We start from the raw sequence: 12880 nt of genomic DNA, 5'->3' as shown, positions 1-12880 counted from the left end.
TAACTTTTTTCCTAACTATACACAATGTCTTTTTCCCTATCATGTCATGCTACCAATCTCCTTATAACTAACTTTTTCTTTGCAATAGTGATGGACAGTCTGTTCCCATGATCCCAGTTCCAGGTATCCATACCTTAAGGAATCCCTTCTCCTTGGGTGTGAGCAGGATCTATGACTTGCTAGCCAAGAGAACATGTCAAGGGTGGGGAGCTGTCACTTCCATGATTACGTTACGTAAGAAAGTAACTGATCTTTTACTAGGAGACTTTCCCTTCCTGGCTCTGAAGTAGCAGGCAGTCATTTGGGGATGGCCCACATGACAAGGAGTCAGGAGTAGTCTTTGGCCAATAACCAGCTAAACATTCAGGCCCTCAGTCGGACAGCCCACAGAAAACTGATGCTGCCAACAATCACCTGAGTTTAAAAGCAGGTCCATCCCAAATCGAGTCTCAGATGAGACTACAGACCCAGCTGACAAATAATTGCAGTCTTGTAATAACCTGAAGCAGAAGACCCAGCTAAGCCATGCTCTGACCTACTGAAACTGTAAGATAATGTCTGTTGTTTTAAACAGCCAAGTTTATGGTAATATTGTTATGTACAAAAATAGTAAATAATGTAGCAATTTATTAGAACGCATTTTCAGACCAATAAACATTATTCTACAAAATATTTTTTAATGTGTGCATGGTATTTCACAGAATTGGTGTTGTGCATTATACTTAACTAATCTGCTCATGTTGGACACTTAAGTTACTCCCAGTTTCTCATTATTTTATTTTATTTTTTTTGTTTTGTTTTGTTGTAGTTTCTCATTATTTTATTTTATTTTTTTTTAATTTTTTTTTTCAAATTTTATTTATTTTTGGGACAGAGAGAGACAGAGCATGAACGGGGGAGGGGCAGAGAGAGGGAGACACAGAATCGGAAACAGGCTCCAGGCTCTGAGCCATCAGCCCAGAGCCTGACGCGGGGCTCAAACTCACGGACCGCGAGATCGTGACCTGGCTGAAGTCGGATGCTTAACCAACTGCGCCACCCAGGCACCCCTCTCATTATTTTAAATAACACTACAATGAATATCCTTGTACAAATACATTTGCCTCATTACTGATTTTTGTCTCTCAGACTAAATACTAGGAAATATGCTTATTTTTGTCCACCTGTGCTCTTAACTGCATCCCCTTTCATCTCCTCCAGGTCCCTTGTGTACTTCCACCCCTTTCCCTCTTTCTCTTTGACTCCTTCTTCTCAAACTATAAACATTCCCAAGTCTCTTTCACTCTGAAAAATCAAAATCCTCCCTTGGCACTGTATTTCTCTTCAGTTACTACCTTTTTTTCTTCCCTTCTTATCCAAAATTCTTTAAAAAACCCACCTACATCGTCACTTCCCATTCATTCCTTAACATCTGATACTAGTCTGCACACTCATATTGCTCCACTGAAACTATTCTGGCAATACTACCGATGGTTTCCTAATTACTGGAAGGTTCTATCCCTATCTTATTGGACCGCTGACACATTTGACCCTCCTTATTGAAATTCTTTTTTCTCTCTTCTGTTTCTTCTCTCTCTCCAATCATCTCTTCTCAGCATTGTTTATGGGCCTATCTTCCTGAGTCTATCACTAAAATTTTACTCTTCTATAAAATTTCATCTTCAGTCCTCTTCTCTTTATTTTCTACCTGTTCTTTCAGGGGTAGTGTTAACTACCACATGTTTGCTGATAATGTAGATTCTTAGTCTCTAGCCCTCATTATTTCTAAGTTGTGGAAGGATATATCCAACTTTTTATAGGATTTATAGGATCTACTTATACCAGAAGTACTCCAAACCTAATCTGTCTACCCTCCGCCCCCAGAAAAACCTTACTCTTCTGGTTGATATTTTGCATTAGTTGCCTAGTCAACCTACTGTTAAAAAACCTAACAGTAATCACTGACTCTTCTATCATCAAATTTTGTCAATTTTACCTCCTAAATCTCCAAACCATCTCTTTCTTCTATCTTCTCAGCCTCATCATATTCTCTAGTATTGCCTTCCACAAATGGATCTCCCAAGATACCATCTGAATTGTCCATCTAGTTGCTTATGTTAAAAAAAAAAAGTTTCTTTAAGATACACATGAGATAATATATCTAGAATTTGCTTTAGAAATTGTGTGAACAGGGGCGCCTGGGTGGCGCAGTCGGTTAAGCGTCCGACTTCAGCCAGGTCACGATCTCGCGCTCCGTGAGTTCGAGCCCCGCGTCAGGCTCTGGGCTGATGGCTCGGAACCTGGAGCCTGTTTCTGATGCTGTGTCTCCCTCTCTCTCTGCCCCTCCCCCGTTCATGCTCTGTCTCTCTCTGTCCCAAAAATAAAATAAAATAAAAAAAAAAAAAAGAAATTGTGTGAACAGGGGAGGAGGTGAAAGTATAGATGAAACAAGACTGACCATGAGTTGATAATTGTTGATGTTAGATGATAGGTAAATAGGAAGGGATTCATTACACTCTTCTACTTTTAAGTTGTTAAAAACAACAACTAATCCATTTAAAATACCAATCCTTTAATGTCCAACAGAGACACACACACACATTCCTAAAAAGATAAAGTCTATGCTCCTGAGGATGAAAATCAAGGCCTTCTTTGAGAAATATTAAATCACATCTTGTACTTTAACAAGTACATCTGTAGTTTCCACCAAACCATTGTGTCACGCGTTCATACATTTGCATATACTGTTCTTTCTGCCTGGAACACTCTGCCTGGAACATCCTGCTAATTGCTTACTCATTCTTGGTTAGGCATAACTTCTTTCAAAGAGACTTCTCTTAATCCTGTCACCAAGAGCAAAGTTAAGATGCCTCAACTCTGTGTTCCTGCAGTACCCTGTGCATATTTCTATTATAGCACTTATCTAACGGTACTGAAATTATTTGTTTCCTAGAGCTAGATCAGATTTTATTCAACTATGGGTCTCCATGTTCACTGAGTGAAGGAATAAATGAATTAATAGGAGCACCAGGTAGAAACAGATGGGGGAAAAAGAAATCATGCAAGGTAGTTTTATGTTTATTACAGACAATTTCATCTTTATAACTATGCAGTGAATTAGATATTATGATCTTCCTTTTACAGATAACAAAAATTGTGACTCAGAGATATTAAAGGGTCAAACTAAATGATTTCACATAATAACATATGCTTTCCAATAACTTGGTATGTTATCTATTTCTAAATAAGATAACATAAGAACCACTACTCCTTAGGAATAGTTAACATCATTGTCTCAATAGAGAAAGAATATACACACCAAATAGGTTTAAAAAGATAGCTCTTCAAAGAGCTAATGTTATCTGTTGAGTTTTCTACCTTAGAGATTATACTTTAGTGATAAAAAGAGGAAAGACCAGCCATATCCTCTCAACTATACCAATGGTCTTTATCTACAACTCTCAGATGGAGGACCATCTGAGTAGAGAGAATATGCAGAAGAGCTCACAGAATGAAACCCACTTGGATCCCTCAGGAGGAGGGTAAAAAAGAATCTTAACCCTAAGATTCTCTAAAATTCAATGTAGCTTTGCTCATAAGGGAAATAGCATTTTCTTTCAATCTTTCCACTTACACATGCCAATCTACTTATGCAGATTAGCCAATACTTGACACTGGAAGGGCATACACCTAGAAACCCCAATCAACACTGGTTAAATTTCTACTTATTTTTACTTAGAACGTAGGAATCGATGCTGAGGTTAAATATAGTACAATCACTTATATATGCCTATTATTGACACTTTTTAAAAAAGAAATCTTAGGGTTTGGGAATCCCCCTAAGTTAACATTCTCCTACTACAGACTTTGCTATTCAATGCTTTATGCTCAAAGGTGATGCTTTCTCATGCTAATCACTCACCTGCATTGGCTTTCAGGTCTTCAGGTGTGACCATAACAACAAATCGGATTGCACGTTCATTTCGAAACATTTCATAAGACCATCGGCGGATGGACCGCATGCATTTCACTGCTGCGATGCCATTGTTGGCAATAAGAACCTGGGAGAGTGGTGGGATGGGAATTGGAGAGAGAAGTAGAAGAGGCAGGCAATGACGGACAAAAAGATATGAGACCATTTGTGTAGACCTATCTTACTCCGAAGAGCCAGACTTTCAATTAAGAATTTGTGTTGCTAGTCTAGGCAGTTAGGAACCAGCTCCATGATCAAAGGATATTTTAAAATATTAGCCCAGAAAATACTTTAATATATGCCAGCTAAAGCTTACTGCTTTTTTACTTAATTTCTTGAAGGGGAAAATCACAATTTTCAAACCTTGTGAATTTGTGAATTATTCTACTATACCTGTTACTAGGGAACAGAAGACAAACTTCAGAGGGGTGATGAATTATTAAGGAATGAAGGAAGACTAAACAGTGTAGTGTCCTTCACTATTCTCTGTTGTAGTAAAACAAGGCACAGAGGCCTGCACATGTGTAAGAACCCTGGTACCAACCACTACCTCTCTCCCAAATGCTAAACCGCAAATGCCTTAGAAGTGTAGAGACTACCTTACAAAGAATGGTCACAAGAAGAAAAGTAGAACAATCAATGATCCTGAGACTTCACTGTAAACAAACCTTTCACCTCCTGACCTATCTTGCAACCACGGCCCCAGGGTAACACAGGCTAAAATATAAACTATCTTTATTGGAAGACTAACAGAAGGACACCACTGGAGCAAAACTTTTAGGAGTGGGAATACAGGTTCCCACCCTTTAATCTTTCAATCACCGCAAGCAGACATGGTTTGTCTGACATGGTTTAGACAAAAGGGGCATAGAATTGCTCACAACACTTCAAAATACTTGTAATGTCTAAGTATTTCATATGGCATATTCCCTCTAAACATCTCAAATACCCAGGAAAAGCCATCAGTTCATAGTATATCAAACTGTTTAAGCCTTCACTCCCTTAGCTCTCAATCCAATGTGACATAGTATCTCCTTACCACCACCCCACCAGCCAATCAATTTACCATACCTTCTCAGATTCCTGAAGCCCAACCTCATAAAACCACAGGTTGTTTTAAAGAGAACTTTCTGGGGACACCTGGGTCGCTCAGTCAGCAAAGAGTCCAACTTTGACTCAGGTCATGATCTTGTGGTTCGTGGGTTCAAGCCCTGCATTGGGCTCTGTGCTGACAGCTCAGAGCCTGGAGCCTGTTTGGGATTCTGTGTTTCCCTCTCTCTCTCTCTGCCCCTCCCCCGCTTGTGCGCATATGCATGCGCACGCACGCGCGCGCGCGCGCTCTCTCTCTCTCTCTCTCTCAAAAATAAACATTAAAAAAATTTAAAAATAAAAAGAACTTTCTGACCACTTCATCTTTTAATTAGCTATGCCTAAATTACCTCAGTGGTAAATACACAGGAAATAGTGAAATTAACAGGATGCTACGGAGGCAGAGAGGTTAATTCTGCAGAAAAAGGCAGTTAGTCTCTAAAAACTACATGTTGGTTTTGAGCAAATCTAGACATGTCTAGTCATTAAATCTCATGCGCTTTTGAAAAAAAGTAATTCAGCAAGTTATAACTTACCTTCTCAATCACTTTATTCCCCCCAAAACGCGTAACAAATTCTGCTGGTGAAGCTACAGTGAAATCTCGCTGTGAGTCTATTTTCTTTCGGTCTCGACCTTGCTTTACTAGATGCAAGCCAGACATGCTGGACCTATAAAAACAAAGAAAGCATGAAAGTCTTTAGATGGGATTTCTTCACACCATCTATCTCCCCTAGGGGTCTGCTTTTCACTACCATACTTATAACAGCACTTCCAACTGCACCCTTGTGATGACTGTATGCTGACAGGTCACACACTTTTTGAATAGAAGACAGGAAGGGGGGAAAAAGATATTTGCTTGTGGAAATTTAAGAAAAAAATATAAGTGTTCTTGAATAATAAAAGATAATATTAAGGTTTACCAACAAATCCCATCACAAAGCGACAGGCAAAAGCACAGACTGAAATGAGATAGTAGAGATAACAGACTCAGAGACTGGGAAAGCTAAGAAAACAGCAAGGCTGTCATTAGATCATGATTCTGGAATACAGATGGCCTTCACCTCTGTATCTCTAGCCTCCACTTTTCTTAAGAAATGTACACTTTTAACCGCCGATGAAGCGTTTCACTTGTGTATTCCACAGGCATTTCAAAATCAACTCCAAAACCAAATACTTTACAAGGCAGCATAATAATATATCATATTTCATCAAATTTAAGACACTCCTCCTTTAAAAAAAAAACTTAGGGGGCGCCTGGGTGGCTCAGTCGGTTAAGCGGCCGACTTCGGTTCAGGTCATGATCTCGCGGTCTGTGAGTTCGAGCCCTGCGTTAGGCTCCGTGCTGACAGCTCAGAGCCTGGAGCCTGTTTCAGATTCTGTGTCTCCCTCTCTCTGACCCTCCCCCGTTCATGCTCTGTCTCTCTCTGTCTCAAAAATAAATAAACGTTAAAAAAATTAAAAAATAAAACTTAGAAAAATATCTGAAATTGATGTGTATCTTACAACTGATGGTGTGCTTTATTTAATTGGCAGTATTTTTTTTCTCAGTGGTATATACAATAATGGTGCCTCTAACAATCAATGGTGTTTTAAGAATAGATGAAATATGGTACTGGAAAAGTACAGGGCTGGGTTTAAATCCAGATCTGTCCACTTAATATTTCCAATGATCTTAAGTAAATAATTTAACCTTGCTCAACTTCCTTTTTCTCTTTGCAAAATACACATAGTATAGACTGTTCTGGTTATTTACCTACTGTCTCTCAACTCCAAGCTCACCCTTTTATGTTCTGCCCTGTGACGATAAAGCTAAGACTCTGCAAACCTAATCGGTTCTGCCAATGGGAAGGCAGAATGGTAAGAATAGGGATTTTATTTTTGTTTTCCAGCTTTTATCATCATTGCTCCACAGTAACAGAGAGTTAATTCCAGCCTCTACCATCTTTCAATATTCCTAGTGGGAGCCTCGTTGCATCTCTTAGTAGTACCAGTAGCAGCAGGTTGTGGCTCCTTGGCAGAATACCAGCCTTGCCACGTTCACTCACCCTCTGGGCTGTGCTGCCTGGGCCTATCAATCACGTACCTGTCAGGCTAGCTACTCACCTGTCCTGAGCACCAGCTACTCAAAGCTTATTCTCAGAGGTGCAAGCATCAGCCCCGATTGGCCCTCCATCAAGCTGCTAGGTTCTGGTAACCCTACCTCTTCCTTTTTTTCTCCCAGCCCTAGGGGTGGTAGCTGCTTCCTGCAAGTATTAATTTTGGAGCTACTGTAGAAAATACCCAAGTTACCAGTTCTCACTACTGAATGCCCACTGGTTTATAATACCTAATGCAGTTTCTCTTTCCCTTACTGGACCTTGACTGATAGGCCTTCTTTGAAAAGGTGTTTTGGGGGTTAAATGAGATAATGGCTATAACTAAGCACTTACACACACTGTTTAACGGACAGCTCTTTTCTTATTCCCACCTTTCCTTCCTTTATCCTGTACTCTAACATCGATGCTGCAGTAATTTCTTTTCAAAATAAAAGGGTATGATTAAAATCTTCCCACAAAGAAAATACCAGGTCCAGACAGTTTTAAAAAACAAGTTCTCAGGGTGCCTGGGTGGCTCAGTCGGTTAAGCGTCTGACTCTTGATTTTACCTCATAGTAAAATGATCTGATAGTCATGAGACTGAGCCCCACTTTGGGCTCCGCACTGGGTATGGAGCCTGTTTGGGATTCTCCCTTGCCCTCTTTCTCTGCCCTTCTCCCCTTCATGCTCCTGTGCTCTCTCTCAAAATAAATAAATAGGTAAACATTAAAAATATATATATATACTAAGTGCTCAGCAGTGGAAAGAAAAGAATTGTTAAAAAGTAAAAACAAATAAAAAATAAAAGAGAAGTGCTCTCAAACAACTTTTAAGGGCAGTAGTCTATCAAACTTTCAAACAGTGAGAAAAGAAGTAAAATTCCTCAGCTAGAGTAACACTGATACTCAAACCAGACAAATAAGTCACGTTAAGGGAAAAGTCCAGGTCCACTGTATTCATGACTACAAATGCAAAATTCCTGCATAAAATATTCTAAATAGTAGGGTATTGGTGCAAGGATGGGTAAAATATTACAAAAAAGTTACTCCATAACCAAGTTGAGTGTGTCCCAGGTATGCAAGGATGGTTTAATTTTAGAAAATCCATAAATGTAAAACTCTGTGTTAGATTTCCTAGCAAGTGCAATAAAATGAAAAATAAAATAAAATAAATTAGAGACATTAGGATTGCTAGGGAGGAAGTTAAACTGTCATTATTTGTGAGTGATATAATCATTCACATAGAAAACACAAAAGATTCTGCATATTATTAGAAATAACAGGAGACCTCAGTCAAGTATTCAGAACTCCAAAAATATTATATAAAGATTATGCACAGATTATAATTTTAAGAACATATCATAAAGTTAAAATAACTAAAATATATACATTTGGGGGAGATACATATAGATACAATAAACAGGAAGATAAAAGAATGTTATGAACATATGATTAAGGAAAATGATTATCTGGGTGGGGGAAGGCAGGGAGAAGTACTAAGGAGGAGAGACCATATAGTTAGATGCAGGTGATAGTCAAGGACCTACCTTTGTTTTAGATGGTGGGTTTTCAAATTCTTTTTATATTATTTTTTAAAATAATGCAATAACTAACCAAATAAATAAATAATATTAGCCCATAAATGGACCAATGAGTGCGCTATGAAAGATTATGTTACATAATTCTATACATCTGAAGTTAAACACACACTCCTCAGAGATCAGCTGTCAGCTATTTAGGGAGAGAGCGAAAAGATGGGTAAGTTATAACTTAGAATCAACAAGGAGCTACCTGAGTATAAGACAAGAAAGGAAGCAAAGTCTTCATTGATAAAATTAAAGAGGAGAAGGGATTGGTCATAAGATTTTATCAATGATTTAGTGAGTTCTGAGAATCATTTATAATCAAAGAGGGGAGAAAAACAAAACTATGTCTTACTTTTAACAATGGGATCCTTCATATAGCCATATTCTGAAGTGAGGCACCATGCTGAAAACAAGGGGATCAAGTATAAAGATGGAATAGATCTCAAAACCTTTATCTCTCATCTATCTTTTCTCAGGAAGCTATCAGAGAATGCTGTCTTCCAAAAGGATGGAGTAAACCAAGAAAAAGGAAAAGAAGGGAAGCAAGAAACAGATGAACCAATACAAAAGAGAAAGGAATTCCCTAGATATGACTGTTCAAATGGAGGACAGATTGCTCCAGGAGAGATGCCTCTGTGAAAACAGTGGACAGGTCATCTGTTATATTTACCCAGAGAGAAACAAAATTCTGTGTGTGTGTGTGTTTGCACAATATGTATATATGTGTGTGTTCTGTTTAAATATGTGTACATATATGATTGTTTTATATGTATATATAAACAGTAAAGTAATGCTATATAAAAATACTTTTATATACATAAAAATCATTTTTTTAATAAAAAAATTTTTTTCACGTTTATTTATTATTGAGAGACAGAGAGAGACAGAGTGTGAGCAGGGGAGGGGCAGAGAAAGAGGCAGACACAGAATCTGAAGCAGGCTCCAGGCTCTGAGCTGTCAGCACAGAGCCCGATGCAGGACTCGAACTCACAAACCGTGAGATCATGACCTGAGTGGAAGTCAGACGCTTAACCAACCAAGCCACCCAGGCACCCCTCATTTTTTTTAATTTGAGAGAGAGAGAGAGAGAGAGAGAGAGAGAGAGAGAGAGAAAGGGAAGGGTGGAGGGAAAGAGACAGAATCCCCAGCAGACTCCACACTTAATGCAGAGCCTGAAGCGGGGCTCAATCCCATGACCCTGGGATCATTACCTGAGACAATATCAAGAGTTGGACACTTAACCAACCAATTAAAAAACATTCTTAAGGGGCGCCTGGGTGGCTCAGTCGGTTAAGCGTCCAACTTCCGCTCAGGTCACGATCTCACGGTCCGTGGGTTCGAGCCCCGTGTCGGGCTCTGGGCTGATGGCTCAGAGCCTGGAGCCTGCTTCCGATTCTGTGTCTGCCTCTCTCTCTGCCCCTCCCCCGTTCATGCTCTGTCTCTCTCTGTCTCAAAAATAAATAAACCTTAAAAAAAAAATTCTTAATTATACATATACATATATGTGTGTGTATATATATTTCTATAAATAGATAAAATAGCTCAAAGGCTTTTTATTTACTTGACACTCGGTGGAAGTTTTGCTTGATTTTCCCCCAAAAGGGTCAAATGAAAAGGGAAGAGGTCAAATGAAAAGGAAAAGGAAAGGATAACTATTCTATAGGCAAATTTTGTCAACTTGGTGTTTATTGCTAATTTTCTGTTTCCGCCAAGGTCAAGTTTAATTTTCAGCTAGTATTTTTCAGAATAAGAATTCTAGATTGCAAAAACAAGCAAATAAAAAAAGATAATGGAGGAGCCCTTAATGACTGCTATCAAGCCCATCATTCAGGTCTTTCATGTTAATCCTCTGATGGGGAAGTACAGACCTGCAAGAGGCCTGAAGAAGGCCAAGGAGGCCTGACTCATTTCCTCTTCAGCCCCAAGTTCTACAAATAGGAAGAAGAAAGATCCTAGGGTAACAGAGCTTGGCACCCTCAACAACAGTCTGACTGCCCCCTGTCACATTCCATGACAATGATGGCAAGCACCTTTCCCAGCCCCAGAGACACATTTTTAAAAAGTTTTCTCAAAACTTTTTGGAAGGTACCATAGGATGTTCATACTACGCAGAATTGATATTTCCGTTTGCAACAAGTGAAGAGACTTCACTCCTGAAAAACCAGCCAAAGCCAGTGAGCAAATATGGCACAGACTGAGTGAGATCCCTTAGTGAAAGAGTAGCACAACAAGGTCTGTGCAGGGGTGGTTATTTTCAATATGACTACAATAGCATACATGTGCCTGGGTATCTTTGATTCAAATTCTGAATGTAAAAGAAAGGCTTAGAACAGGAGCAAATATGAGAGATTTTACTCATTTCTTTTAAACAAAAATGTTTCTGGGGCTCCTGGGTGGCTCAGTCAGTTGAGCGTCCAATTTTGGCTCAGGTCATGATCTCACAGTTCATGAGTTTGAGCCCCGCATTGGGCTCACTGCTATCAGCGCAGAGCCTGCTTTGGATCCTCAGTCCCCTTCTCTCTGCCCCTCCCCTGCTTGCACTGTGTCTCAAAAATAAAACATTTAAAAAATAATAAAATTTAAAAATAAAATTAAAAGTTGGCACAAAAACAGACACTCAGATCAATGGAACAGAAAAGAGAACCCAGAAATGGACCCACAAACGTATCGCCAATAAATCTTTGAAAAAGCAGGAAAGAATATCCAATGGAATAAAGACAGTCTTTTCAGCAAGTGGTGCTGGGAAAACTGGACAGCGACATGCAGAAAAATGAACCTGAACCACTTTCTTATACCATACACAAAAATAAACTCAAAATGGATGAAAGACCTAAACGTAAGACAAGAAGCCATCAAAATCCTTGAGGAGAAAGCAAGCAAAAACTTTGACCTCGGCCACAGCAACTTCTTACTCAACACGTCTCTGGAGGCAAGGGAAACCAAAGCAAAAAAAGCTTCTGCACAGCAAAGGAAAACAACTGGCAAAACTAAAAGGGAACTGATGGAATGGGAGAAGATATTTGCAAACAGCGTATCAGATAAAGGGTTAGTACCCAAAATCTAGAGAACTTATCAAACTCAACACCCAAAAAACAAATAATCCAGTGAAGAAATGGGCAAAAGACATGAATAGACACTTCTCCAAAGAAGACATCCAGATGGCCAACCGGCACATGAAAAAATGCTCAACGTCACTCATCATCAGGGAAATACAAATCAAAACCACATGAGATACCACCTCACACCTGTCAGAATGGCTAACATTAAAAACTCAGGCCAACAACAGATATTGGCAAGGATGCGGAGAAAGATCTCTTTTACACTGTTGGTGGGAATGCAAACTGGTACAGCCACTCTGGAAAACGGTATGGAGGTTCCTCAAAAAATTAAAAATAGAACTACCCTATGACCCAGCAATTGCACTACTAGGTATTTATCCAAGGGAGACAGATTTGTTGTTTCGAAGGGGCACATGCACCCCAATGTTTATAGCAACGCTATCAACAATAGCCAAAGTATGGAAAGAGCCCAAATGTCCGTTGATGGAAGAATGGATAAAGAAGATGTGGTACATATATACAATGGAGTATTACTCGGCAATCAAAAAGAATGAAATCTTGTCATTTGCAATTACATGGATGGAACTAGAGGGTATTATGCTAAGTGAAATTAATCAGTCAGAGAAAGACAAACATCATATAACTTCACTCATGAGGACGTTAAGATACAAAAAAGATGAACATAAGGAAAGGGAAGCAAAAAATAATATAAAAACAGGGAAGGAGACAAGACATAAGAGACTCTTAAATATAGAGAACAGAGGGTTGCTGGAGGGGTTGTGTGAGAGGGGATGGGCTAAATGGGTAAGGGGCATTAAGGAATCTAAGGAATCCTGAAATCATTGTTGCACCATATGCTAACTAACTTGGATGTAAATTTAAAAATAAATAAATTATTAATTTAAAAAATAATAATGAAATAAAATAAAAAATTTTCTTATAGATACAAAAAAATCACCAAACCAAATTTCCCGTAAGTTCCAGGGTTTAGCCGTCAAAGTCTTACTGTTTTTTAAAGGTATATATAGCCCAAATATGGCACCTAAAAACTTACCTTTGAAGCATGTAATATCTCATCTCCTTAATTTCCTCTGTAGAACCCTGCATATCAAGATGGCA

General features: G+C 38.9%; 1 protein-coding gene across 1 annotated transcript in view; it reads right to left on the bottom strand.

Moving 5' to 3' along the window:
* The window catches only part of ACACA (acetyl-CoA carboxylase alpha), a 282243-nt gene that overhangs the window by 188887 nt on the left and 80476 nt on the right, over window positions 1-12880 (bottom strand). Inside the window, exons 4-5 of the mRNA XM_047080882.1 lie at window positions 5578-5710; window positions 3902-4040 (exon numbers count right to left, since the gene is read on the bottom strand). Of these exons, the coding sequence (XP_046936838.1) occupies window positions 3902-4040; window positions 5578-5710 (272 nt within the window). The remainder of the gene's footprint in view (window positions 1-3901; window positions 4041-5577; window positions 5711-12880) is intronic.

The sequence above is a fragment of the Lynx rufus genome, unplaced genomic scaffold (assembly GCF_022079265.1).
Source record: "Lynx rufus isolate CCGP_SWC_20201006 ecotype Redwood Valley unplaced genomic scaffold, mLynRuf1.p SCAF_18, whole genome shotgun sequence".
Classification (NCBI taxonomy): domain Eukaryota; kingdom Metazoa; phylum Chordata; class Mammalia; order Carnivora; family Felidae; genus Lynx; species Lynx rufus.
The sequence above is the reverse complement of the archived record's forward strand: the minus strand, read 5'-3'. Positions and strand labels throughout refer to the sequence as shown.